At 55.2% G+C, this 27,314-nt stretch overlaps 2 protein-coding genes across 7 annotated transcripts; one reads left to right on the top strand and one right to left on the bottom strand.

Annotated features, from left to right (window-relative positions):
- Positions 1-3,303: 3,303 nt before the first annotated feature.
- FAM187B (family with sequence similarity 187 member B) lies at positions 3,304-7,025 on the bottom strand. The gene is made up of 2 exons (XM_044990792.1): positions 5,995-7,025; positions 3,304-3,693 (listed from the first exon to the last, which is right to left on the bottom strand). The coding sequence occupies exons 1-2, from the start codon at positions 6,870-6,872 to the stop codon at positions 3,354-3,356; spliced, it is 1,218 nt and encodes a 405-aa protein (XP_044846727.1). The 5' UTR covers positions 6,873-7,025; the 3' UTR covers positions 3,304-3,353.
- Positions 7,026-9,485: 2,460 nt separating this feature from the next.
- LSR (lipolysis stimulated lipoprotein receptor) lies at positions 9,486-27,005 on the top strand. Of its 6 annotated transcripts, none has more exons than XM_044991365.1 (10): positions 9,486-9,821; positions 12,034-12,375; positions 16,336-16,455; positions 19,604-19,660; positions 22,216-22,362; positions 22,626-22,811; positions 23,257-23,316; positions 24,047-24,175; positions 24,826-25,415; positions 26,310-27,005. In XM_044991365.1, the coding sequence occupies exons 1-10, from the start codon at positions 9,752-9,754 to the stop codon at positions 26,343-26,345; spliced, it is 1,737 nt and encodes a 578-aa protein (XP_044847300.1). In that variant the 5' UTR covers positions 9,486-9,751; the 3' UTR covers positions 26,346-27,005. The 6 variants fall into 6 exon arrangements, with proteins under 6 accessions (XP_044847300.1, XP_044847299.1, XP_044847302.1 ...); XM_044991364.1 differs by having other exon boundaries at positions 9,487-9,821; positions 24,044-24,175; XM_044991368.1 differs by lacking the exon at positions 9,486-9,821 and adding an exon at positions 10,481-10,834 and having other exon boundaries at positions 24,044-24,175.
- Positions 27,006-27,314: the final 309 nt, after the last annotated feature.

Raw genomic sequence — 27,314 nt, 5'->3', positions numbered from 1 at the left:
GGTTTACTTTGTATATCTGGAGACGTGATGTTGACAATTTCTGTTCAAATGGCTCGAGAGCTTTGTCGTTTTGAATCTCCGCGTCCAGAAGGGACTGTCAGTGGCAGAAGATGCTTGTGGAAGGAGGAGGTGGTGTCCTGGATGGATCGAAAGGACTAGTCATCCCCGAAGAAGTTCACAGAGGATCATGCAGAGAGCTCCAGGGATGGAGCTGCCCCATAAGAGGGACATCGCTGCAGGACCATTATGTCGCTGTTATTGTGATTATTTGTACTGTCATCACGCCTGAAAGCACCAGTCCCGGACCACAACCCCACTGTGCTAGGAGCTGTACATTATCATTTATTAGGTGCATTACAGGAGCAGTAAACAGCCTTAGGCATGGCCCGTGGCTCCATTGTGCTAGGTGGGGTACATTATTAGTACTATTTATTAGGTGCATTACAGTAGCATGTAGGCGCCCCAGTCAGGGACCAAAATTCCCTGCTGTACATTAATCGTGCAATTTATTAGGTGTATTACGGTAGTGCCTAGGCCCTCCATTCATGGCCCTGGGCCGGTTGCGCTAGGCGCTGTACAAACAGAACAAAAAAAGACAGTCCGGAAGGGGGCCGGTCTCATCACACTGCAGTTTGCTGATCCACATCTGCGGCTGGCCCCGGAGCTGAAGTGGAAACTGAGGCACGAATCGCCTGATGCCAGATGGGGCGGGCGGCGAGGTGCACCCAGCCAGCCTGCACCAATGCAACACGTGCCCGACCCAGCGTGCCCTAGCACAGCACATGCCAGCGCCTCGGCTTGCCTGCGGTTTAAATCCGCCTGCACGCACCAGAGCCCAGAGCAAGTGCTACGTGGCAGCCAGCGGGGTAATGTGCGTACTAGTCCCTGTCATTGACCCATCTTTCGGAGCGGCAGTAGCTAGATGGACGGAAGAATTCCACCGCTGACCTAGCTGCATCTACACTGGGGCTTGACCTAACTCACTCGCGCTGGGTCGATCTGATTTCTAGATGTCAAGGCAACAGCTCTTCCCCGTTGCTGCTGTTCACCCTCGAAACATTTGGCAGGCTAAGCCAGCCAATCTCTTTCAGTCAGTCCCCTCTCCTAAGAGCGTCAGGGCCGACCACCTCCACGCCCGGGCCAGCGTGAAGCCAAGGATTTCGAGATGAACGTCACCCGTTTCTTGTGTGGCAGCCATCATGCCAGAGGCCTAGAAACCTTCCTTTGTGGTTTGTTTGACCCCAGAGGCCGGGTGGCTAAAGCAGGAGAGTCCGTCCCCGCTGCGTCCTGGCACGCGTCTCTCAAACGTTTGAGGTGCCCCGCCCTGCGGGTGCCCCGTGCAAAGCACCGGTCTTGATTCACGCACGCACGTTCCTGGGGCCCGCCCAGGGCTGGGTTCAGGCAGTCGGAGAAGTGGCCGTATCTGAAGACCCCTCAGTTGGCCGGCCCCGGCGCGGGGCGAGAAGGCTGGTGGCAGTCACGGAGTGTCCCGTCCCGCTGGACGGGCACACAAAGGCCATGCTTGTGAGCGCCCATGAGTCACGGCGATCCTGCGGAGCAGTGTGACTGATTCATCGCGCAGACAAAGGCAGCAAGGAACAGGATCACCGGCCACCAACCCCTCGCAGTTGGGAGCAGAGAATTGGCTAATTGTTCCGGGCAGTGGGGCGGGTAATTAACTCACCCCAGAGTGTGCTGGCCGGACCCATCTGGATACCTGCAGCCGTTCTCCTCCTTCTTCCCTTGTAAACACAAGGCAGCAGGACATGGGAGAGAGCGGGGGGAGGGGAGGAGTCAGGACTCCTGGGTTCTATTTCCAGCTCTGCGAGGAGAGGGCGGTCTAGTGGTTAGAGGACGTGGGGCTGGGACTCAGGACATCTGGGTTCTATTCCCAGCTCTGGGTGGGGAATCTAGTGGGTTAGATAAGGGGAGGGGGCTGGAAACCAGGACTTTTGGGTTCCGTCCGAAGCTCTGGGAGGGGAGTGGGGTCTAGTGGTGGGAGCCGGGAAGGCAGTGAGTCAGGACTCCTGGACTGTAGCCCCAGATCTGAGGGAAAAGTGGGGTTTAGTGGATAGAGCCGGGGGAGGGCGGCTGGGAACCAGGACTCCTGGGTTCTATCCCTAGTTCTGCTCCTTAACCAAGGCCTGGGCTAAATGGACCTCTTGCCTTGGGGCAGCGTGGCGAGGAGGGATGCCGGGGTAGATGGGCCCATTGCTTTGGGTTACAGAGTGGGTTACACAGCTGATAACTGGCCTACGGAGAGGAACAGAGGCAGGGAGCTGACTGCGGACAATCCCACACCATCCTGCTGTGCCCATGGAGCAAGGAGAGGCTGGTAAGTCTCTGGGAACAGTGACCTCTACTGGCCAGGTGGGTGCCTACCTCGCGATGGCACCTTTAAAGGTGGCTGGGGCAGCTGTATCTGAACACTGGCTTTTAGCGCCCTCTGCTGACGGGTAGGCACCTAGGCTTAGCCTGCAAATAAATTAGGGCTGCAAAACCCTGCCGCACAGCGCCCCCTAGTGTCACGTCAGGGCATCGGGGCCAGCCCTGACTGCCAGGGGAGAACCCCCCACCCTGCCCCCTCCCTGCAGCATAGCGCCCCCTAGGACATCGGGGCCAGCCCTGACTGCTAGGGCAGAGCCCCCATCCTGCAGCACAGCGCCCCCTAGTGTCACTCTGGGGCATCGGGGCCAGCCCTGACTGCCAGGGGAGAGTCTTCCACCCTGCCCCTCCCTGCAGCATAGCGCCCCCTAGGACATCGGGGCCAGCCCTGACTGCTAGGGCAGAGCCCCCATCCTGCAGCACAGCGCCCCCTAGCATCACTCTGGGGCATCGGGGCCAGCCCTGACTGCCGGGGAGAACCCCCCACCCTGCCCCCTCCCTGCAGCATAGCGCCCCCTAGGACATAGGGGCCAGCCCTGACTGCTAGGGCAGAGCCCCCATCCTGCAGCACAGTGCCCCCTAGCATCACTCTGGGGCATCGGGGCCAGACCTGACTGCCAGGGGAGAGCCTCCCACCCCGCCCCCTGCAGCACAGCGCCCCCTAGCATCACTCTGGGGCATCGGGGCCAGCCCTGACTGCCAGGGGAGAACCCCCCACCCTGCCCCCTCCCTGCAGCATACCGCCCCCTAGGACATCGGGGCCAGCCCTGACTGCTAGGGCAGAGCCCCCATCCTGCAGCACAGCGCCCCCTAGCATCACTCTGGGGCATCGGGGCCAGCCCTGATTGCGGGGGAGAACCCCCCACCCTACTCCTTGCAGCACAGCGCCCCCTAGTGCACACCTAGCCAAGCTGCTGGTCAATATGTTTATTCCCCAGCCCCTCGCGATGATGTCAGCTGCAGCCCCCTCAAGCCATGATGGTTCCTGGCTTCCTGCGGCAGGATTGCAGGATGCTGAGGAAGAGGAGGAAGATGAGGAAGATGGCCAGCCCCACCACCAGGGACTCGATGGCTGAGTAGGCGCGAGTCAGCTCTGGGGCGGGGGCCAGCACCCTAGGTGGGGTAACCAGGAACCGGCCCACCAGCCGCCCGCCCACGTAGCACTGGTAATAGCTGGCATCGGTGCCGTTCCAGGAGGAAAGCAGCAGGGTCCCGCCGCCGGTCGCCTTGTCCAGGCTGACGGAGCCGTTGCGTTGATGAAGGTCCAGCCAGGTCAGGGCGGTGGGGCCTTCCTGCCAGTACACGGGGCTGGGAGCAGACAGAGAGAGGTTAGCAGAGTCGGGAGTGGGCCTTGCACATGCTCACGGGACAAGACTCGGGTTCTCTCCCCAGCTCTGGGGGGGGGTGGAGTCTAGAGGTTAGAGCCGGGGGGGCTGAGAGTAAAGCATTACCCTTCGGAGGGGGGGGCACCAGCTCCGATCCAGCCCCAGGGCGGGGAACTGGCTGGCTGAAGGGGAGGGAATGGGACCCCTCTAAGGGGTGCTGGCTGGAATGAGTTCACCCGGTCTCTGCCCATTTCAACTGGCACTAACCAGCCCCCTTGCTCTCATCACCAGAGGCCGAAGGCTGGCTATCCATGGAGCCTGATCTCCCCTAGAGGGAGACCCTGGGGGTGGGGGTGTCTGGGGTGCTGGGATGGGGGGGCTAAATTGGTCCAGGTGGCCAGGACTAGAATGGCAGGAATCTCTCCCTCCCCCTGTGCTTATCTATGGAATTACCAGGCAGCAGAAATGTCAGAGTCAGCATCTTCCAATGAAACTACCTGAGATGTGTCTGGCCCACAAGATATTACCATCCCCACAACAGCAAATGCCAACCCTATCAGAGCCTTAAGCACAGGCTGGGGCTAGAGTGGGATCAGATTTGCCAGTGAGACGTCTGCAGCCGGTAGCTAAACTCATCTGCACAGCTCTCCACCCCACACACAGCTGGGCAGGGCTGGAGCGGGGATGCCACCAAAACAGGCCTCAGACAGGATTTTGTGCATGATTTGAACCCTAGACACTAGTGCTTGAGCTACAGGAGAAGAAGCATGGTTAGCTGGTAGCAGTAGTAGGTTATTCTCCAATGCATCAGCCACAAGAGGGCGACCTGGCATTCACTTTTAATGAGGTGTTCTGTGGAAAAATTGTGAGATTGCCTTAAAAATCGCAAGATCGGCTTCAAAAAACCTTTGTTTGGTTTAAAAAATGGTGAGATTGGCTTTAAAAAAAGTCTGAGGCTGGCTAAAAAAACCGTGAGAGCAGCTTCCAAAAATCATAAGGTTAAAGAAATGATCAGTGTCAGGCTGGTTTTAATTGGCCCTCTGATGCTGGAGGTGGGAGGATTCACATTTCCAAGGGTTTCTGTGTAGCCATGAAGACTAGTCATGTGTTTTCCGTGAAAGCAGAGGACCGAGCGCTAACATGATTCCAGCGGTCGAGGGCTTTAGGAAAATCGAGAGTCACAGTAAAATCATGAGGGCTGGCACCACTGGATGCTACCAGAAAATAGCACGTGGGGAATGAATTAATGGGGTGTGATTTTCCTGTCGGGATCTGGGATGAAGTTAGTGGATGGTGAAAGTTACGGGTCAGAAGCCCCCAGAGGTGGAGTCTGTATCCCCTGAGCAGGAGCTAGACTCATTTTGGAGCCAAGACGCCTGAGTTCATAGCCAGTATCTCTTGTATTAAAGTGCGCTGGGGTTTTAAAAGACCATACACGGGCAGGGACTTGCTGTTACACTTTGCTACGGATGGCATTGACATCAGCACTGATTATGAGGGGAGAGCGCCCCCACTGCACCCCCCGCAGCACTGCGCTCCCTAAGGCTATGCTGGGGCATTGGAGCAGCCCTGACTGCCAGGGGAGAGCCCCCACCCTTCCCCCTGCAACACAGACCCCCCCTGGCACTATGCTGGGGCATCGGGGCCAGCACTGACTGCCTGGGGGGGGCCTCACCCTGCTCCCTGCAGCACAGCGCCCCCTAGTGTCATGCTGGGGCATTGGGTGCCAGGGGAGAGTGCCCCTACCCTGCTCCCTGTGGCACAGCGCCCCCTAATGCTGGGCTGGGACCTTTTCATTCCAGGCACTGTCTCCTGATCCCACAGCCCAGTTTCGACCAGGGTGAAGGTTCACTGCGGTGGTAAATTATTAACCTGGCTCCTGTTCCCAACACCCACACAGGAACCAGCTCAGTGCAAACAAGCTGACTCCTTCCAATCTACCCCGTTCCCTCCCGGGGGCCCCCTCCAGTTTCACCCTACCAAGGAGCCTGGATTTATCCCCGTACATGAGGGCCGGATTCTGCAACAGGCCTGAGCTCCTGGCTAGGGGACAGATTTTTAGAGATGGGGGGGGGATATTGCTCTAGATAGGCCACCCATGGGTCTGATCTGGGGTGGGGTGGGAATACCAGCTGAGGTGGGACCATGGGTCTGATCTGGGGTAGCAGGGAGGGAGCCTGATACCAGGGTAGATGGGCCCATGGGTCTGATTTGGGGATGGAGGGTGGGGATACATGGCTGCATGGGCCCCTGGGTCTCCCCAGCATGGAAAGGCTCCTTGTACCTGTATATAGAGGCCGTTGGGCACCTCAGCCTGGCACTGGCGTAGGGCAGGGCTCGGTAGCGGGTGACGACAAGGAGGGGGGCCTTGCTCCATTCATCCCGGCTGAGGGTGTAGGCCCTGTCGCATGGCACCTCACAGCTCTCCACCCGCAGCTCCGGCCCCCGCTGGGGCAGCCCTCGCCCGGCCAGCCCGCATGGCAGGGGCCCCTGGGGGCGCGATGCCAGCTGAGCATAGCAGAACCCCACCCGCTTCCTCTCGCCGGGGCCGCCGCAGCGGTCGCAGGGCTGCCAGCGCGCCCAGGCGGTGAACAGCTGCCCCCGGGCTCCACCGGCCAGCTCCACGGTGGTGTTAGCCAGGGTGGCCTTTCCCAGGCTGGCGTGGCTGATGTGGAGGCGCCCGGCGTCCTGGAAATCCACCTCGTAGTAGGCCAGCATGGCGTCGCCGCGGCGGCAGGTGTAGACGCCTGAGTCCTCCACGCCGGGATCCAGAATCCGCAGGTCGCCCCGGAGCAGCCGGGTTTTCAAGCGCAGCTGCCACAGCTTGGCGCGAATGGGGATGAGCGCCAAGGGGTGCCCGGTGCGGATGAAGGTGGCCGGCCGCTCCCCGGGCCGGGAGGGATCCACATACTGCCAAGAGACCGGGCCCTGGTGGGGGGCGCCCGGGCACCTCAGGGTCACAGGGTTGTCTGAGATCAAGGCCAGGGTGCATGGGCGGCCCGGGAGGCAGGGCTCTGGCAGGGAGACGCCTAGGGATGGGTCGCCATTGGCCACGGCAGAGATCAAGGCAAAGAGGAAGCTGAGGGCCACTGCTCGGGGGCACATGGCTAGCTGGGGTGTGCCCAGAGGCTGGAGCAGGAGGCAACGGCTTGCTGACCTCATTGTGATGTCATCAGTCTGAGAGTGAGGTCATAATTGCCCTAGCTCAGCAGGGGCCAGCTGGGGAGCCCCAGGGAGAGCATGCTGGATTCTCAGCTCCCTGGGGTCAATCTGGAGTCACCTCTGACTGCAATGGGGGAAGGGCTCGGTTCTGATCTCAGCTCCCCCCAAGTCAATCCGGAGTCACCCCCCGACTGCAGTGAGGGCAGGGCTGGGTTCTGATCTCAGCTCCCCTGGGGTCGATCCGGAGTCACCCCCTGACTGCAGCGGGGGCAGGGCTGGGTTCTGATCTCAGCTCCCCCCAAGTCGATACAGAGTCACGCCCTGACTACAAAGAGGGCTGGGCTGGGTTCTGATCTCAGCTCCCCCCAAGTCGATCCAGAGTCATGCCCTGACTGCAGCGGGGGCAGGGCTGGGTTCTGATCTCAGCTCCCCAGGGTCGATCCAGAGTCATGCTCTGACGGTAATAATTCTGATCTCAAATACACATGTGTAAATTCAAAATGCATCCACACGCTCTGGGCATCCCTAGCTTTTGTTTGCCAGAATCTGGGAATGGGCCACAGGGGAGGAGGGTCTCAGGGCTTCAATCCTGCTCCTGTTAAGCATGTGCCTACTTTAAGGCTATGTCTACACTGCTGCTGTAGCCGCTCTTTGTGACAAAATAAAACCACCCCCAACGAGGGTTTGTTGGTGGCAGAGCGTCTCCAGCGCTGTTCACACCAGCACTTTACATTGGTAAAACTTTTGTCGGTCAGGGGGATGGTTTTTTCACACCCCGACTGACAAAAGTTTTATTGACAAAAAGGCAGCGTAGACATAGCCAAGTGAGTTTCCGGTGGGAGTGAAGTAATTCCGCTGCAAGCACATGCGTATGTGTTTGTAGGATTGGGACCTTAGTTTTCTCTATGAAAAGTTTTTGAAAACTTTTCTCCCCTCAATAAAATGGTTCCCAAAAATTTTCCCAAGGATTCTCAAAACCTTTCTCTGCCCTCCAAAAATAAATTTCACAAATGTTTTCATCCTTAAATTCGAGATCTTCCCCTCTCTCTATGAAAAGACTCAAATACTTTTTCAGCCCTCAACAAAAGTTTTGGAAAACATCTCCTCCACAAAGTTTGAAAACCTTTTTGTCCCAGATTTTCATAACTGAACCATTTCTCCTTTCAAAACCTTTTCCTTCCTCGTTTTGAAGAGTTTTCTTCCATTAAAAAGGAGTTTCTGAAGGTTCCCACCCCTCAAAGAAAGTTTCTATAACTTTTCTGCCTCTTGGGTAAAAAAGTTCTGGGGGAGATAAATATTTGGTGGGAGTTGGATATTATCTCACTGTTTCCTTGCACTCACCCGTGGGTCTGTCTGAATCCATGTTGTCTCTTCTCTTATACTTACATTGAAAGCTCTTTGCAACAGGGACTGTCTTTCTGTCCTGTGTTTGTACGTCACCTAGCACATTGGGATCTTGGTCCATGACTAGGGCACCTAGGTGTTACATCAATCTAAATAAAATTAGTAATAATTAATAAACATTTTAAAAAATTGGAAGGGAAGAAAGTATTGGAAACTTTTATTGTGCCGAGAGTAAAGTTTTAAAAACTTTTTTTTTTAATTAGGAAAAGTGTTTTAAATTCTTTTTGGGAGGTAGAAAAAATTTTGAAACATTTTTGGAGGGGGAAATGTTTTTGAAATTTTTGTGGAAGGAGAAAAAGTTTCGGAGACTCTTCTTGGAAGGGTAAAGGGTTTTCAAAACTCAGTAAAGTTTCTGAAACTTTTTTTTTAAATAGGAAAAGGTTTTGAAACTCTTTAGAGGCAAAAAGTGTTGGAAGCTTTCTTTTGGAGATGGAAAATTTTTTCAAAACTTGTGTTGAGCAGGGAGGAAAGTTTCAGACACTGTTTGCAAAACAAGTTTTCAAAATCATTTGCTGGCAGGGGAAAAAGTTTCAGAAACTTTTTTGGAAGAGGAAAAAGGTTTGAAAGTTTCCGCTTCCCCTTCCAAAAAAAGTTTCTAAAACTTTTCACTCCCAATTTTGTTTCCTTCCTTTTAAAGTCTTTAAAACTTGTTGGGCAGTGTATGTTAGATCAAGATGGCTTTAGGCCTGAGGCAAAACTCCCCTTTGATCCCAGTGCTACTGGCCCCGTAAGAAAGAGAAACAACACACACACACTTTGCCTGGCGGCACCTGAGACAGTCCATGTCCCAATTATGTGAGGGGTGCTATGAGAGTCACAACTTCCCTCCCCCCAATTCCTTTAAAAAGTTACTTTGGTTTCTCCCACCACTTTCTCTAGGGTGTGTGCCTGGGCCAGTCCATTTTCATAAAGGGGGGAATGTTACATTCATCCTTTTCCCTTTTTAAAGTTACTGTGGTTTCTCCCACAACTTAGTCTAGGGCTTGTCCCTGGGCCAATTCATTGGCATAGGGGGGGAGGGTAAACCAACCAAGTTATCTCCCAATTTCCAAACTACAAATTGGTTTGGCCCAAGTACCCGCCTATGGGTACCTGGGCCAGACCATTTTCAACCCCGGGGGGAGCAGGGAGACAGGTGAGGTGTTTGTTTATTTTAAACCCCAGCTTTAAAGGGGAAGGGGGGAGCCCCTGATTCAAAGACACGATGGAATCAGAATTGACAGCCCACGCCTGAGGGGCTGTTGAGCAAGAGGGAGGTATTTCTCTTCTCACCCCCCCAACTCCCGCGAGGACTTGGTACGTCCCGCGCCTTGGGCGAGGCTGCAGCACCTGAGCTGGAGACAGACGCGCGGAGCGAGCGGGCGAATCAATCGGGAGTCGGACGTGACCGAGTCAAGCGGGCAGTGTCCTTGCCCCCCTGGCGGGAGCCCGACGCGGGCGAATTAATCCGGCCGCGTTGCTTGGGGGAGGCGGGGATGGAGACCCGGGGACCCCAGCCGGCTCTGCGGACTCTGCTGTGGCTCCTGGTCGGCGCGTGGATCCCAGGTAACCGCCCTGCCCGGAGAGCGAGAGAGCGGCGGCGCCATACCCCCCTACCCTCGCCCCTCCACCCTCCTCTGAGGGGTCGTTGCGAGCTGCGGGGTCTTCTGCCCCGAGCTGCAGGGGGGGCGGGAAGGGAGAAACTCGACGGCTGATTGGAGGGGCGAGGTGTGAGGGGGGATTAGCCCCGCCCAGCTGTGGCTCCCTCAGGGTGGGGGCTGCTGTGCCCCCATAGGGGCAGGGGGGTTGGAATGGGTCTCTGAGCTGCCCCCCATCTGGGTGGGCTCTTAGCCCTACTAGTTGGAGTGGGGAAGTCTCTGGGCTGCCCCCCAGTGGGCATTGGGCAGGGTTAGTGTGGGTCCCTGGGCTGCCCTTTGCCTGAGACCCCACTAGTGGGCATGGGGGGGTTGGCATAGGGGTCCCCTAGAGCTACTGGGGCAGTTCAGGGCCTAGCTTGGAGGGTCCCAGATAATGGGGTGGGGGCAGCGCAGGGGTAGGATTGGGGGTCCCAGGTAGTGGGGGGGCAGTGTGGGGGTAGGATTGGGGGTCCCAGGTAGTGGGGGGGGCAGCGTGGGGGTAGGATTGGGGGGTCCCAGGTAGTGGGGTGGGGGTAGGATTGGGGGTCCCAGGTAGTGGGGTGGGGGTAGGATTGGGGGTCCCAGGTAGCGGGGTGGGGAAGTGGGATCAGAGACTGCAAGTGTCCTTTCACCTCTCCCAATTCTGTCTAACCAGCCTGCGCCTCTCTGCTCTGTGTGTGTGTGTGTGTGTGTGTGTTTAACTTTTCCCTCCAAGGTAGACAGGTAGCACAAGAAGCTGCCAAATATAGCTCCCTCCTCAGCCCTCACCTTTCCCACAACCCTGGGTTTCATGCCCGCTGGCCTGTTCAGCTTCCCACGCCAAGTGAGGTGACGGCGGGGTGTCCCGTGTCACCCACATACAGCTCTCCCTGGTGCTGGGCGCACCCCAATGCAGAGACGCAGGTGTGGCCTCCTTCCGGGAAGGGCAACCGCCCTGTCCTGGTGAGCTCACTTCTGCCGAAACTCCCCGCTGGGTGATGTGCCTCGAGGGAGGGGCTTTCTGTTACCCTTATCCCTGCTGGGTGGCGTGAACACAGGCTGCTGGGAAAGCACCATGATCTCTCAGCAAAAGATAGATATAGCTGAGATCTCTGGGTAGGATCCCTCCATTCCCCTGGGGCGTGGACCCTGGTCTCCTGGCCCTGTTCCCGGTGTAACTGGTGACCTGGCTTTCCTCCTGCCCTTTAATTGGAATGCATGCCCTACTATGCAGGGAGAACATTGTTGGTGTAGTGACCTGGAAAGTGTTGGGGCTGGTGGTGGTGTGGGTGGTTTTAAAATGGCTGCTGTGGGGTCACAGTAGAGGAAGCTGCATTTCCTCACTGCGGGCGGGAGATCTGTTAAATCTGAAGAGTGCCAACTCTGACTCCTGTGTTCTAGCCCTAGGTTTGGGAGGGGAATGGGGTCTAGTGGTTAGAGCAGGGCAGCTGGAGCTAGGACTCCTGGTGTGTATCCCCAAGTTCTGGGTGGGGAGTGGGGTCTGGCGGGTTAGAGAGAGGAGTTGGGGGCCAGAACTCCTGAGTTCTAGTCCCAGTTCTGCCACTCCAGAATATCCCGGCTGTTCTTAGACATGAAGCCGTGTGGGTTAGTAACTCGTGACTTTGAAAAGCACCAGGCGTTCCTCTTTTGAATACAGTGAGGTCAGGGATGATTGAGCATCATGGGGCTGGGTGTCTCACAGAATGGCTCATGGGCCAGTGGAAGTGATGGTGATCCAAGCGATGATGAGTTAGCCCTGAGATGGCTCTGTTCCTGATTTGTCCTGTAATAAGGTCACTTGAGACCTCTTACGCTTGACTCTTCAATGGCTGTTTACCCTCAAATGGGGGCGGACAGAGAAGTTAGTCTGGTCATGTCTCTGAGTCAACCACTGTAATGGCAATCTGACTTCTAGAGTGACAAGAATGTGGCTTAGTGATTAGAGCAGGGGGCTGGGAGTCAGGATGCCTGGGTTCTGTTCCCAGTCCTGGGAGGGCAGTGAGGTCTAGTGGTTAGAGCAGGAGTCTGGAAGGCAGGACTCCTGGGTTCTTTTCTGGCTCTGTCATTCACTTGCCTGGGGCCATAGCCCCTTCCCCATATGTGACCCTCTTTGGCCCATCTGACCTGACCGCCCAGCTGACCCTGCCCTTTCCCTGTTCTAGGCCCTGCCCACGGGATGCAAGTCACGGTGCTGAACCCTTTCAACGTGGTGATCCTCTTCCAGCCTGTTACCCTGCAGTGCAACTATCAGACCTCAGCCACTCAGCCAGCCATCGTCACCTGGAAGTATAAGTCCTACTGCCGGAGCCGCCTAGCCGATGCCTTCAACCCTAGCAGTCAGGAGAACCAGATCAACAACCAGCTGCAGCAGAACAATCCTGGCTACAACCCCTATGTGGAGTGCCAGGACAGCACTCGCACTGTGCGGGTGGTGGCTACCAAGCAGGGCAACGCCGTGACATTGGGGGACTTCTATCAGGGGCGTCGGATCACCATCACCAACAGTAAGTTCCAGGGAAGGATGGAGGTTTTTTTTACTGATCACTTATTAGCTAGATTATAGTAGCATGCCAGGGGGGCATTGTGCCTGGTGGAGGGCTTATGAGGTGTAGTATGGTAATACACTGGGTGCTGGGAACTACAGCACTGTGTACTCCTGGGGGAGTTCTGCACCACTGTGCATGTGCAGAATTTGTCCCCTGCATTTTTCTGTGGGGAAGCAAAGAAATCTGCCTTTCACCATGCTGGGGCATTTGGGCTAGCACTGACTACGAGGGGAGAGAGCCACCACCCAGCTCTTTGCAGCATAGCACTGCTGGGGCATTGGGTTAGAGTGTGGGTGCTGAGTCCCCGATCTGTGACTAGAACTCCTGGGTCCTGTTCCAGCCATAACCACTCATAGCCCTGCAGTGACCTACCCCTGGGTATCAGAACAGCAGTATCTGGTTAAGGTTAAGCTGAGTGCTCTGGTGTCAGATGCTCTGAGCTCCATTAGGAAGGGGAGAGGGACGCTATCCTGTGGTTAAGGCACAGACTAGGACTAGGATCCTGGGTTCAGTTCCCAGCTCTGCAGTGTCACTCATTATGTGACCTTGGAAAAGTTATTTCCCACCGGCCTCAGTTTCCCCATCTGGGGATAATAAACCTGCCTTTGTGTAGTTTTATTGGAAGCTTTTGGGGGCAGGGACTCTCTCTTGCTGTGTGTCTGAGCAGCGCCTGGCATGATGGGGGTTGTTTCTCAGCTGGGGCAGGGACTGCATCTCAGCAGTGCCTGGCATGATGGGGCCAGGATCTCGGTTGGCTCTACTCCAAGACAAATATTTTCAGGTTCTACTGCATTTGCTTTAGTTTCACAATGTAAATCATCCGCATTGTGTTATGGTGGGTCAAAAGTCCACAGCAAAACTTTGCCCTGCGATCATGTGTCTAAAACCAACTGGAGCTGTGCTTCAACTGTCTCCAGCCAAACTCTGTTAAATTAGCATGCCTTTTCTTTTTGTGTTGTCTTACCCGGAGGCGTTTCTGTGATAACAGCAGCTTTGTCGTAATCTGGCCCAACTGGTGCGTGATTCATGCAGCAAAAATCTTCAGTTTCTAATACTCATCTAGAGTCTTGCGCTTCATAAACTATGTGGTTCACTTCCCCCTACCAAAATGCAGCCAGCTCAGGGGTGGAACGCTGCAACTGGCTAACAGCACTACCCAACAGTTAAATCATAACCCTAATTACAGCTGATCACAGGTCTAATGATTCTCTTACATAACACTTTCCATCCTTGCAGTGCTTTGCAAAAGTTTAATTACTGTTTGGGGCAGGAAGTGTGAGAGTCTAACTGAAACTCTGGCTGAAGATGCAGGTCAGCAGAATTGAACCAATTCAGGACTCCAGTGATGTCCTAGTTAGGCTGCTAGGTGTTGTGGCTGGATTTTATGATGAGTGTTTGATGTCACAGATTCCAGATTTCAGCATCACTCCGTGAATTGGAGCAGCGGGGAACACTGCTTGTTTATGAAGTGTAAAAAGCTTGCTGGCATTGGGGAGAGCAATATTGGAAGGCTGCGTCCAGCAATCTGGGGTGTGCTTTTTATGAAGGATGTTGGAAAAACTGCAGAGGGTGTAGAGAAGAGCTGTGAAAATAATCCAAGGGCTGGAGAAAAGCTTGACAGTGAGAGTGTGTGAACGTTTGATCCGTTTAGTTTGTCCAAAAGAAGATAGCGGGTGATTTGATCTCTTCTTCATGGGGAGAAAATCGCAGGTACTAATGAGCTCTTCGGTCTAGTGGAGAATGGTAGAACAAGAACCAACATATGGAAGTTAAAGCCAGACACACTTCAACTAGAAAAAAGTGCTTTAACAGCCATGGTGATTAACCGTTATGACTTCCCCAGGGAAGTGGTGGATTGTCCATTCTTGGGGTCATTCAATCCAGACTGGAGGCTTTTCTGGAAGATGGTTTTGTCCAACACAATCCGTGGGTAACAGAGTGAAAGTCCCTGGCCTGTGTTATACAGGAGGCCAGATGAGAGGAGACGTCCAGCCAAAGTACAAGATGATCTAATGGGCATGCAGCAAAATCCTAGACCAAGTTTGTCAAAACCGACTCAAGGTTCAGGTCCTAAACCAACAATATACAAGATCTTGGGCATAGAGAGGTGTCTGAGGTCACAGCAGGTCATTGGCAAGAGCTGGGGATAGAACCTTGGTGTCCTGACCCCTGGTCAAGTGCACTATCCACTACACCACACAGCCAGGCTAAGTTCCCTCTAAGCCATGTGGCCATGCAGCAGGCTGTCAAGGGCTGCTCAGGGGCGAGAGGCGCCTCACCTCCAGCCCCGGGACTCCTGCGACCAGTGAGAGGCGCCTCTGCCTCTGCCCCGCTATGGCGAGAGAGAGCTGGGGGGAGTCCATGTTGTCTGTCCGTGTGTCTCTCAGAGCCCTGGGGCAGCCTGGACCCCAAACCCCTCATCCTTGACCCTACCCCAGAGCCTGCACCCCGACCCTCTGCCCTAGTCCTGAGCCCCCTTCTGCACCCCAATCTCTGACCCCACCACCTGCACCCCAAGCCAGAACCTCTCACCCCTGCACCCCAACCCTCTGCCCTAGCCCTGAGCCCCCTCCCACACACACACACTCTCCGAACCCCTCAGTTCCACCCCCACCACACACCACCTCCATATTGGTGCACATAACAAAATTAATTCCGCATGTAAAAAATTAGAGGGAATATTGTACATTGGGCTGAAATTTTCAGAAGCAACTAGTGATTTGTGTGGGACTCCTTACAGAGACCTGACTTCTTTCTTTTTGGGGGATTTGGGGCTCAGCACATTCTGAAAATCCAGGGCCAGAATCACTAGCCACTTCTAGTGGGATGTTAAATGGGTTGGGATCTGAGTTACTACAGAGAATTCTTTCCTGGGTGCTGGCGGGTGAGTCTTGCCCACATGCTCAGGGTTTAACTGATCACCACATTTGGGGTCGGGAAGGAATTTTCCTCCAGGGCAAATTGGCAGAGGCCTGGAGGTTTTTCGCCTTCCTCTCCAGCATGGGGCACGGGTCACTTGCTGGAGGATTCTCTGCAGCTTGAGGTCTTCAAACCACAATTTGAGGACTTCAGTAACTCAGACATAGGTTAGGGGGTTGTTATAGAAGTGGATGGGTGAGATTCTGTGGCCTGCGTTGTGCAGGAGGTCAGACTAGATGATCATAATGGTCCCTTCTGACCTTAAAGTCTGAGTCTAAAAAATCTTGTCCCAAAGCTGCCCAGGCCGGGATTCTGGACACCTGGATTCCAGTCTCAGCTCTGCCACTGGGTTGCAGAGATCAAAAGGGCTTGTTCTCTGGCTTCCTGCTACTCCAGCCTGTTCCCGATGGCAGGGCATGGTGGCTTGTGTGCATACTTGAGGGTTTAGTGTTCATTTCGGTTTTCAAAGCCCTCAATTGGTGGAAGTGCCATTGTTCGAGATCAGCAGGCGGGGGCTGCAGCCGTTGAACCCAGTGGGGAGTATTCTGCTTTTAATTTCTCTGCATAACTTTGTCCCACAAACCCTGGATAATTCATAGATTTCCCCTCCCTCCCCCCACACCACAGAGGCCAGCAGGGACTATGATGCCCATCCAGTCTGCCTTCCTGCACAGCCTGGGCCAGAGAGCCTCCCCCAGGGACCCCCTTAATTATTGTTGCTGTTTCTCTAAACACCGTGCAGTTGGCTGGTATCTTAACAATAATGTGAAGCCCTTACTCCCAGCCTCCCCAGTTCTAACTCAGTAGACCCCACTCCCCTCCCAGGAGGCCTGGCTCTGCTCTAACCACTGGACACCACTGCCTTTGCCTAGACTATGCTGAAAGGGCTCGTTGGTGCACTGGCTCACCTGCTTGGAGACCCCTCCTGCACGTTAGCCTGTGACCCCGATGCTCCCACCCTGGTGTCTCCAGCTTTGCCTTCCTCTGTCTCCCCCACAGATGCCGACCTCAGCATTGACCAGACAGCCTGGGGCGACAGTGGTGTGTACTACTGCACCGTCACCTCTTCACAAGACCTGCAGGGCAACAACGAGGCCTACGCGGAGCTCATCGTGCTAGGTAAGTGGCCAGGACTGGGACACAGGCAGGTGAGGAGCGGGATGTTCTAGTGGGGTTGAGAGGTGCTGTCGAGACGGGATGCCAGGCTAGATGGGGCCTGTGGGTCTGATCGGGGTGGCTGGTAAGGGGCAGGATGCCCGGCTAGATGGGCCCAGGGGACTGAATCTGTGTGGCAGGGAGGAGGCAGGATACGGGGCTAGATGGGCCCAGGGGACTGGTCTGGGGAGGAGGTGGGATACCAGGCTAGATGGGCTCACCACTGTGCTCCAGGGCAGTGGGGTTCGTAGATTGGCGCAGGGGCAGATATAGGGCTAGACAGGCAGCTACTTCCCTTTCCACACGTAGCTGGTAAATTGGTGCGTGCCATTCTCTGCCTGGTGCCCAACTTCCCCGAAGGTGCTTTTGGAGCAGAGTAACAGCAGCACCAGTCGGAGGCATCAACAGCCTTTTGGGCTAGGAAGAGGTTAACCAGAAAGGGGAAGCAGTGACTCCTGCAGCCCACTCAGGGCAGTGCTGTCCTGCTCGCACACAGCTCCTGCCTCCCTTCCTCATCCCCAGGGCCTTTCCGATTCTGCCCCACGGCAGCTTCCTCATGGGCCCTTTCCTCTCTGTGCTGCTTGCACTGCTTCACAAACAGGAATTTCAGCCTCCCAGTCAGGTAAATACCAGAGAGGACAGGAGTTAATACAAAGGGACTTAGGGAGCCGAAACTAAGGAGGTCTTCCAACAAAGTCCCTTTGTATTAACTTCTGTCCTCTGCTGTTTTCAGTGAACTCCTTCCCATTCAGTGTCGCCTGTGAGCTAGCGTGTGTGTCCAGCATGGCTGGCCTAGCTTCCTCAAGAGCAATCACTTCAGTATCAGTATTACAATAGTGCCAGCTGAGGTTGGGGCACTGCATGGACACTTAGCTAGAGACAGTCCCTGCCCCAGCTGAGATCGGGGCCCCGATGCATTGGGCACTGCACAGACAGAGACAGTCCCTGCCCCAGCTGAGATCGGGTCCCCGTTATGCCAGGCGCTGCCCACACAGCAAGAGACAGTCCCTGCCCCAGAGAGTTTGCCACTAGATAAAGGCTGGAAGGGGGTGCTGATGCATGCAGGCCAAGTGACTTGGCCATTTCGCGCAGTAGGTCATTGGCCGGGGTGGGAATAGTCCCCAGGTGTCCTGACTCCCAGTCACAGTGCTAACCATCATGCAGCACTACCTAGCAACACTCGCAGCTGGCATTAGATGTGACTTTCCACGCTCCCCTCCCCCCAAATCTCCTGAAATGTCTCTTCTTCCCTGCTGCCCGTCTCATAAATGTACTGTCTCCCTCCTGGCTTGGCTGCTAATAGGAGGCATGGGTGTTAGAATCTAGCTTCCCTGCTGGAGCTAAAAGGGCTTATGTATTCTGCAGTGGGTTTTATCCCAGGTTCTGAAAGGGATATGGACTCTAGTGCATTAAAGCAGGGGCTGGGAGCCAGGACTCCTGGGTTCTATCCCTGGGGGAGTGGGGTCTAGTGGGTTAGAGCAGGGGATTGGGAACCAGGACTCCTGGGTTCTGTCCCAGCTTTGTGAGGGGCGTGGGGTCTAATGGGTTAAAGGACGGGGGTGCCCGGGAAACAGGACTCCTTCGTTCGATTCCTGGCTGTTCCAGTTTGTTGACCATGGGAATCAGGAGCTTTTTGCTGCTGATCGTGCTCTTATCCTCAAATGTCCTGCCTGTTTCAGCGTTCAGAGAGCAGCCCTCTGGGCACTGGAACTCCATGACCTAATAGTAATTAGCCCTGTAATGATTTTGATCCTGTTGGGCTTCCCCACGGTTATGTCATTGATACCAATGTGTCACTCCTAGGAGCAGTGCCACAGCCCCCTGCCACTAGGGCACAGCAAAGGAGGCTGTGCTGTGGAGATCTGGTGGGCAGGGGCTGGGAGTCAGAACTCCTGGGTTGTACCTTATCAGGCATATCCATCCCCCTCTCTTGTAAAATGGAAGTGCAGCGATGCAAAAGAGCTCAGTTTGGGTGTAAAATTGCCATGTCTGGAGATGCTTTTCCAGCACCCTTACTGAGCAGCTGCCAACCTGGGGGCCTCCCACAGGACAGCTGTGCCTGGGGAGCCCTGATCCCAAAGGAGTGGTCTTCTATAATCTTCCATCACCCACTGCAGTGGTCTGACTGCGCCCAAATTCTCTTATCCTAGAGCCCACCTGCCCCTAGCACTCTTGTGCTCATGGGTTGTGCCATTGTGGGGATAAGAGGTGTCCTGGCTGGATGGCTGCTCAGGTGCAGGTACCATCATCCCACCCGGAAGGCGAAACCTTCGCCTAGCACCCCACCCAGAGCCGCCATGGCCCAACAGGAGGAGGTGGACTGCTTGGTAGGGAGAGGGGGTGCTGGCTAGATTGGAGACAGAGACCCTAGGAGCCACAGGGAGAGGGGAGCAGGAGAGAGACTAGTTGGGGCAAAGGGATTGGTGGTGTTGGGAGCCTGGAGGCTGAGGTCAGAGAGAGGCATTTGGAGGAGGAGGATGGAGTTGTCTGGTGCTCTGGATAATGTGCCATTGGTCCAAACTGTTATGGATCCTGTTATGGAGGTCCTGGAGAACACAGTGGATCTACAGCCAAATGCATTTTGGATTCAGCTGGAGGGTTCTGGAGATCAGGGCCATGTGGATCTGTGGCCAAACCCACCCTGGCTTTGGTTCTGCTGGAGTATGTAGCATCTGGCTCCACTTCCCCGCTGTAGGATACGCAAGACTGTCTGGATGGCTGCTCCAAATCTTGCTGCGGCAGGAGTCGGACGCCGCAGCCGTGAAGTTTGGAAGCCTGGCTTGAGGATTTGTTGCTAGATAAGTGGAAAAAGAGGAGTCCAGTCTCTCCTCCATTCTGGACACACAATGCCCACGTGGCAGGGCCCAATCCCCGATCTAGCTCGCTGGCAGGGTTACCCGGCTGTAGCTACACCCCAAATCTTTTTCTTTTCCTGTGTGAGTGAGATCTCTAAAGTGCCAAGCACTCGGGTGCCAGTTTGAATGCCCACCTGGGCCAGTGCGCTGCTTACTATCCCCACCTCCACCCTTATAGCACAGTTGGCTTCAAATCGCTTGCCTTTACGGCGTTCGCCTACATCTCTAGTAACTGTCTCTCTCTCTCTGTCCCGTAGGCAAATCATCCGAAGTCTCAGAGCTTTTGCCAGGCTTTCAGATAGGGCACATGGAAGGTACTTGCCTTGCTAGATTTTTTTTTAATATTGGGGGGTGGGGGATTATGCCACCACTTAGCTTTTATGCAGTGCACATTACTCTTAGCTCATGACTGAGGCAGAGCTAGAAGGACGTGAGCTGGTGAGAGGAGAGAAATGGCTAAAGGGCTTTTAATTCACTCTTTGGGAGAGTCTTTGTTCCATGTCTGCACAGCGCCTGGCACATTTGGGGTTCCTGACTTCTACCATAATAAACTGAATAGCGATAAAAATGTACAGTGCTCAGCATGGGGTGCTGGGCTGTTGTAATACTTAATTATTATGAGGTAATTACTAATCGATTTCTAGGTAATACCCAGTTCTGGTTCTGTCCCGCAGAAGGTGGCAGTGCTGTGATTGCCCTGTGAAGTTCTTAGATAGCGCTGGTGGAAACGCATTTCCTGCAGAACGGAAATGGCGATAGTCCGAATTCGGGGTGGGATCTTGACAGGCTCCAATCTCCAAGTTGGGGGTGGAATGCCAAAAAATACTGTATCAACAAGCTTTGTTTCAGCATTTATATTTCATTTGGTTGGGGGCGGGAGGCTTATAACACACTGAACAGCAGTACCCCACGCACAATCGGTATCTTCCTGCGAAACTCTTTGATTTCATCAACATGACATTTTTCTTATGGAAAACTGCTGCTGGAATATTTTCAACCTGGCTTTACTCCTTAGTGCAAGGATCAAAGGGGACAGTCCCTCCAGAGCCTGAACTCCGCATCTCCTGGTGCGTTCATGTTTGAGTATATAGCTTGCGCTCACCTTGTGATAGGGCACAGGGCTGAGGTGAGCACGTACCCTACTTCCCTCCCAGAGCCAGAGATAGAACCCAGGAGTCCTGGCTCCTAGCCCCTCCTGCTCGACCCCACTCCCCTTCCAGACTACAAGATATAGACCTGATGGACGGGGTCAGACAGACCATGGTGGTGATCTGCTTGTCTGGCCTCCATCACTGTCATATCTAAGCATCTCACAATCTTCAATGTATTTATTCTCATGCTATTTCAAAGATTCCCTCCCCTTCCCATGCCAGGGTCTCTGTGCCCCCCGTGACTGCACCGCACCCCCACACACACATGCCAGGAGCTAGGTGTGTACCCAACCAATCTATCTGGGAGACTAGTAATGCAGGGCGTCTGTATGTTAAACTGCATCTGGACGCTGAGCCGGGAACAGGGAAGTTACGCCTGAAGGTGTTAATGGCACCAGAAACTGGTTCCTTCATTTATAGACAATTGCAGAGCTGCTTGAAGCTGTATCTTTACTAATCAGATGCTGGGGCCTCTGGGGCCTCCATTTTCCCCGTTCTGGACTTCTGATTTCTCCCAAAAATCAATAGGGTTCCGCCCACGGATGTCTAGAACATTCCCTGGAGTTGGAGTGGATTGCATGCAGCAGTAACACTTTTCTGTGTTAGACGGATGCCATCAAGTTGAGTATAGGGCCTGGCCAAGGTTGTCCAATCATCCACTCCCTCTTTGGATCTTACTAAATTCTTGGTCTCAGCAGTATCTCATGGCAGTGAGTTCCACAGATTAATCACACACTGACTGGCTCTGTTTGGTATATGCCACCTCTCCCAATTTCATAGTCTCTTTGTGTTGGGAGATGGGGAGAGCGGATGTTGGGTAGGGGGTTTCAAAAAGAGCCACAAGGGCCATCAGTGCTCTGGTAGCAGGAGACTCTATCTGTGGAGTTTCTCCTAGAGAAGGTTCAGAGGTGACTTGATGTTAGTCTCTCAGCACCTCCCTGGGGTGCTCTTTAACCTAGCATACGAAGGCGAGTGAGATCTGATGGCTGGTGGATGAAGTGAGACAAATCCAGAGTGGAAATAAGGGGCAGATTTTTCCCCGGGGGGGGGCAGAATTAACCCTGGGGACGACTGCCCCCAGGACGGGGCAGATTCTCCAGCCCTTGGAGTCTCTCCACTGAGATCAGGCATCTCTCTAAGCTCCACTCTGCTGGATCAGGGCTTGAAGTTAAGGGCGCTCTTGTTGAACCCCAGATGTGGGCTGCAGGCAGAAATTGCTGGTGAAGATTCTCAGCCTGGGCTGTGCAGCAGGGCTGAATGGTCCTGTCTGGGCCTTGAAATCTGTGAAAGTTCCCCTAGTGATTTCTGTGCATCTAGCTCTAGATGCCTAATAATAATTCCTAGCTCCTTCAGAGCACTCTCCATGAGCAGATCTTTACAAAGGAGGTCAAGATCATAATCCCCTCCTTTAGAGAAGGGGAAACTGAGGCACGAAGCTGTGATGTGTCAAGTCACCCAGCAGGCCACTGGCAGAACCAGGAATAGAACTGGGTGTTTTCCACTAGGCCATGCTGCCTGCCAGCTGGGCTGCTTTGTTTCCCATGGGGCCTCGTGTAAATCAGCCCCTCTTAGGGTGTCTCAACCCCAAAACCCCAGGTCAAACCTTGGTCTTGGTGTGTGCCTCAGTTTCTCCAGGGCAGGGAGGCCCTGACACAGATCTGCTGGGTGGGTTCTGTTGGCGACTGGGTCCATAACGAGAAACCTTTTCCTCTTCGCAGACTGGCTCTTCGTCGTCCTGGTGGTGCTGGGATTCCTTCTCATCCTCCTCCTCTTCGGCATCTGCTGGTGCCAGTGCTGCCCCCACACCTGCTGCTGCTATGTCCGGTGCCCCTGCTGCCCTGAGAAGTGCTGCTGCCCAGAGGCTCGTGAGTTCTCTCCTCTGTCTCATGCTGCACGGGGAACTTCCAAAAAGGGGGGGGCGGGGCTGGGAGCCAGGACTCTTGGGTTCTGTCTGTAGGTCTGGGAGGGGAGTGGGGTCTAGTGGTTAGAGCAGGGGGGGTGGCGGGAGCCAAACTCCTGGGTTTTCTCCCTGGTGCTGCGAGGCAGTTTGGGGAAGTCCTCAATGGGAGCTATTTCTGCTGATCTGCATGTTCCGATCCCTCAAACTCCCCCTGCTTTCTCTTTTCAGTCTACGTTGCTGGAAAAGCTGCCACTGCCGGTGTCCCCAGTGTTTATGCTCCGAGCGTCGGTGCCCCCAGTATCTACTCCCACCCAAACCCTGTGAAGCTAGGTCCTCCCGCCACCACGATCCCCATGGGCCCCATGTCGCCCATGTACAACGGCTATGGGGCGGAGTACGACAGAGCCAGCTCCGGTAACTTTGCATTCTGTGTCAAGTCTGTGCTGCCACAATAGTAACTAACTGTGCTGGAGTCAGTGACCCCAGCTGGGGATCTGCCAGTTGGCTGCAGCTCCACTGGAGTCAATGCTGATTTACATCACCCGTGGCTACCCGGAGGGTGGGATGTAAGCTGGATAGCAGCACACTCAGTCCTAATTACACAGTTACGGTGCTCAGCTGACTCTCATTTGGGGGGCAGGGACTGTGTCTCTTTGTGTCTGTGCAGCACCTGGCACAATGGGTTCTACCGTATTATAAATACAGGTTTCCTAGTCACGTGGTAGAACTATGGGCCCTGATCCTGCAAACCTGGAGCGCTGGGACTTGCAGGACTGGGGCGCATAGATGGGGAAATCACGGCACTGAGCAGCAAGGCTGAAGCTGTTGATGTCTTTAATGTCTCTTGATTTCCTTGTAGTTGGAGGGAACAGCTCCCAGGTGCCCCTGCTCCGGGATACGGATAGTGGTGGGAACTCAGGTAAGGAGAAGCCAGGCTGTGAAGCAGAGACTTGGCAGATGACAGTACAGCAGTGGGAGTTGATAGGATACTGTTGCCCCCTGCTGGATGGCATTGGCACTGCTCCCCCGTGGCTCATAGTGTCCCCTTCAGCTCAGGCAGCCACAGTTATAGCCCTTTCATGGCCTGAGCCATGCTGCTAAGCAAGCTAAGCAGAGTCAGGCCTGGACAGTGCTAGGATGGGAGACCTGTGGTGTAGGGAGTTGTCCGAAGGGCGCCCTTGCCTTTTGGAGTCAGGGGCAGTGCTAGGGGGTGCTCTGCTGGGGAGAGGGGCACTCTTCCCTTGCAGTCAGTACCGGCCCCAGGGCCCCAGCGTGGTGGTAGGGGACGCTATGCAGAGAGAGGTGCTCGCCAATCATCATAGATTGCTTAGCGTGTTGATTCTTAAAGGTCTGTAAGTGCCCCATATGCCCAATGGCCAAATCCCACGTTGGGCAATTCCATACCACCTCCCTTCATTTGGATCTGAGATTCTCCTTCGCTTGCTGTTGTGCAGTGTTATGTGCAGCTGTTCCCCAGCTGCCCCTTCCCAGAGTTGGCTGCATCTCAGGCATTGCTATTAAGCTGTACCTAGCTGCCTTGCCTCAGAGGTGGCTGCATCTCACTGGTTGTGCCTGCCCCTTCCAGACAGGTTTGGCACTAAGGGGGTCTCTAACACACTTCCCTCTCTGGCTCCCTCTCTTCCCAGCAGTGCGGAGCGGATATCGGATTCAGGCTAACCAGCAGGACGACTCCATGCGGGTCCTTTATTACATGGAGAGGGAGCTGGCCAATTTTGACCCTACGCGGCCAGGCCAGGTCAATGGCAAGCTGGAGAAAGGTGAGTAGCCTCTTGGCTGTAGACACCTCTTCTCCTTCCACCCAGCAAGAAACCCAGGGGATGCCAAGAGCTCCCTGCAGCACAGCACCCCCTAGCACCATGCATGGGCATCGGGATCAGCCCTGTCAGGGGAGAGTGTCCTCATGCTGCTCCAAGCAGCACAGCGCCCCCTAGTGCTATGCATGGGCATTGGGACCAGCCCTTTCAGGGGAGAGGGCCCCCAGGCTGCTCCAAGCAGCACAGCGCCCCCTAGTGCTATGCATGGGCATTGGGACCAGCCCTGTCAGGGGAGAGGGCCCCCAGGCTGCTCCAAGCAGCACAGCGCCCCCTAGTGCTATGCATGGGCATCGGGACCAGCCCTTTCAGGGGAGAGTGCCCCCAGGCGGCTCCAAGCAGCACAGCACCCCCTAGCGCTGCCCTGGGGCATCGGGACCAGCCCTGTCAGAGGAGAGTGCCCCCAGGCTGCTCCAAGCAGCACAGCGCCCCCTAGCGCTGCCCTGGGGCATCGGGGCCAGCCCTGTCAGGGGAGAGGGCCCCCAGGCTGCTCCAAGCAGCACAGCGCCCCCTAGTGCTGCCCTGGGGCATCGGGGCCAGCCCTGACTGCTGGGGAGAGCACGGAGGCCTATTTAACCCTTTCTCTTCCCTCCCAGCCTCAGTGATGAGTGAGATCAGCTCCCTCCACGAAGACGACCGGCGCCAGGAGCTGCGCCAGGGGCTGGGGCGGCTGCGGAGCCGGCCCATGTCACCCATCAGCGACGTGGGGGAGGGGGACAGTGGGCGGGGCAGCGAGACCCGGCGCCTCGTCCCCCCGCCCCGGCGGGGCGAGCGCTATGAGGAGGAGCACTACGCCCGGCGGCCCCGCTCCCACTCTGTGGATGACCTGGACCGCGACTGGTCCCCGCAGCCTGAGGGACGGGGTAGGGGACGGGGCAGGCAGCATCGGGACAGCTCCCCCGACTGGCGGGGGGAGGAGGAGTACTACGGCCGGCAGCGCAGCCGCAGCAGGGACGACCTGCGGGAGCTGGATAGGGGCCACTATGACGGGCGGCTCCTGCAGGAGGCGCTGCGCAAGAAGGGGCGGGCTGGCAGCCGCGAGGACCTGGATGGAGGCAGCAGTTCCAGCGCGCGATCGGGGAACAGAAGGGACCGGGATGAAGACAGCTTCCCCCCACCGCCGCCACCCTACACAGAAACAGAGTCGGTCTCCTCCCGGGGCAAGAATGACCGCAAGCTCCGACGGGTAAGTGGATGGGATGCAGGGCCCCGCCTCTCTAGGGGGCACCAGCTGCCATCACACTCCACAGTGTGCCACTGGCTCAGGAGGGAGAGAGGGGCGTGGCAGTAAATGGGACATGGGGGGCCTTTCTCCTCTAGGGGGCACTAAGCTGCAAATCCATGTCTGGAATGGCAGCAGCACAGCTGTTGCTCACAGATCTAGCTGTGATCTAGGTTTATTGTTCCTCCACGTAAGGGTCTTCGGCAGGAAGCCTTTAACTGCCGGAGGATAAAGCTCTGCTCAGGGCATAGAGGGGCAGGCAGATGTACACGGGCCCACATAACTGAGAGCACAAGACTCAGTCTTCCAAGCCAACCTGCGGCTCAGGGCTCTGCTGGCCTGTTCCTCTTGGACTCTGCCTGCCCCAGAAAGCCCTGGTGGCTGGCTGGCTGGTAGGGTTTCGTCACAAGTCTCCTATTGTTTGGTGTGGGGATTTTTAAAAGCCATTTTCTTGTGCTCATGGCTGGGGAAAGAGGGTTGGGTAGGCACTTCCCCTCACCCCCCTCCAATCTTGGGGCATGTACTGATTTTCTCTCTCTCAAACACAACCCTTTTGAGACTCTGGAACTAAACGGCAAAATAAGCACCCAGCATGATTTTTTTTGAGCTCCCGGCCCATGGTGTCTGTGCACCTGTTGGTGAAGGAGGCAGCTTCCAAGATATTCCTCCCCCTTGTCTCGCTACAATGCTAGTGCTTTGGATTTTCCCCCAGTGAGTGGCCGTTAGACCCCCCCTGAGGAAACCTCTTGATCTTTATGATCAGCTCAACGGGTGGTGTGCTCTGAGTCTCACTGGAAGGCATTTCACCTCTGTGGGGGTCTCTCTTTGCTGATCCTGCCGCATCTGTTTCCCTTCCAGAACCATGACGTCAGCAGAGAGAGCTTGGTGGTTTAAATGCAGCCTGCTTTCCTTCCCGATCGCTTCCCAGAAGCACCACCAGTGCGGGAGATGGAGGCTGTGGATCTGAGATGGTCACGTCCTTTCCTTGGAGGGCACACAGGACACTGGCTGGCCCGTTGCCACAGGGTTTGGCAAAGCAGTTGGGGCCTTGTCTACCTGATGCTTTTATTATGAATTCGATCAATGTATAGCCTAAGATTTCTCAAGTCAGGCATGGGACAGGGGCTCCTGGTTGCCATGGAAAAACAGGGCATTACTGGGGGAATCTGGAGTCCTTGTGGGGGAGGAGGCTGTCTCTAAATTTTAGCCTTAATTTTAATATAATATTTGGACCAGCTCCTCAACTGGTATAAATTGATCTCAGTTGAGTGACATCTGCTTGACACCAGCTGGAGAACTGGCCTATTATTTTGGCTCCAATTCCCAGCTGGTCCATAGAACTGTAAATTTTGTTTCCCTGGATATTTTTAAATATTTTGATGCTTTTAAGACTAACTTTTTTTTTCAAAGCTGTCTTAAAATTACATGTTTTTTAGTGGAGTTGTGGAATCCCAGATGCTGTACATACTTTTGCAAATAGCTGGGCTGGTTTTTTATCAGTAGCTTTTTGAGATTTTTCTGATTGTTGTAGAAAATAAAAAATTCATCTAAAAAGTTTGTGTGGGGGGAATTTGTCCCGTTCCCCTTAGTGCCTTTTCCCCTCTAGGGGGTGTTGGCTCCAATCTGGTTTCAGGGCTCAGGGACCGGCTGGCTCGAGGGGTGGGGGGGGGGGAGAATGGGACTTGGGCTTTTTCCTCTAGGGGGCAACAGACCCAGCCACACCGAGGGGCTACAGACTCCAACATTGTGACTGCAGCTACCATGATCCAGTGGGCGGAGACAGAATCCCATCAGCTATTGGCACACGCAGCCCTGGGGCAGAGAGTTGGATTGGCCCCAGCCACGGAGCCCAGTCTACCCCCA

The sequence above is a fragment of the Mauremys mutica genome, chromosome 17, assembly GCF_020497125.1.
Source record: "Mauremys mutica isolate MM-2020 ecotype Southern chromosome 17, ASM2049712v1, whole genome shotgun sequence".
NCBI classification, from domain to species: Eukaryota; Metazoa; Chordata; order Testudines; family Geoemydidae; genus Mauremys; species Mauremys mutica.
Note: the sequence above shows the minus strand (reverse complement) of the source record. Positions and strands in the feature narration are given on the sequence as shown.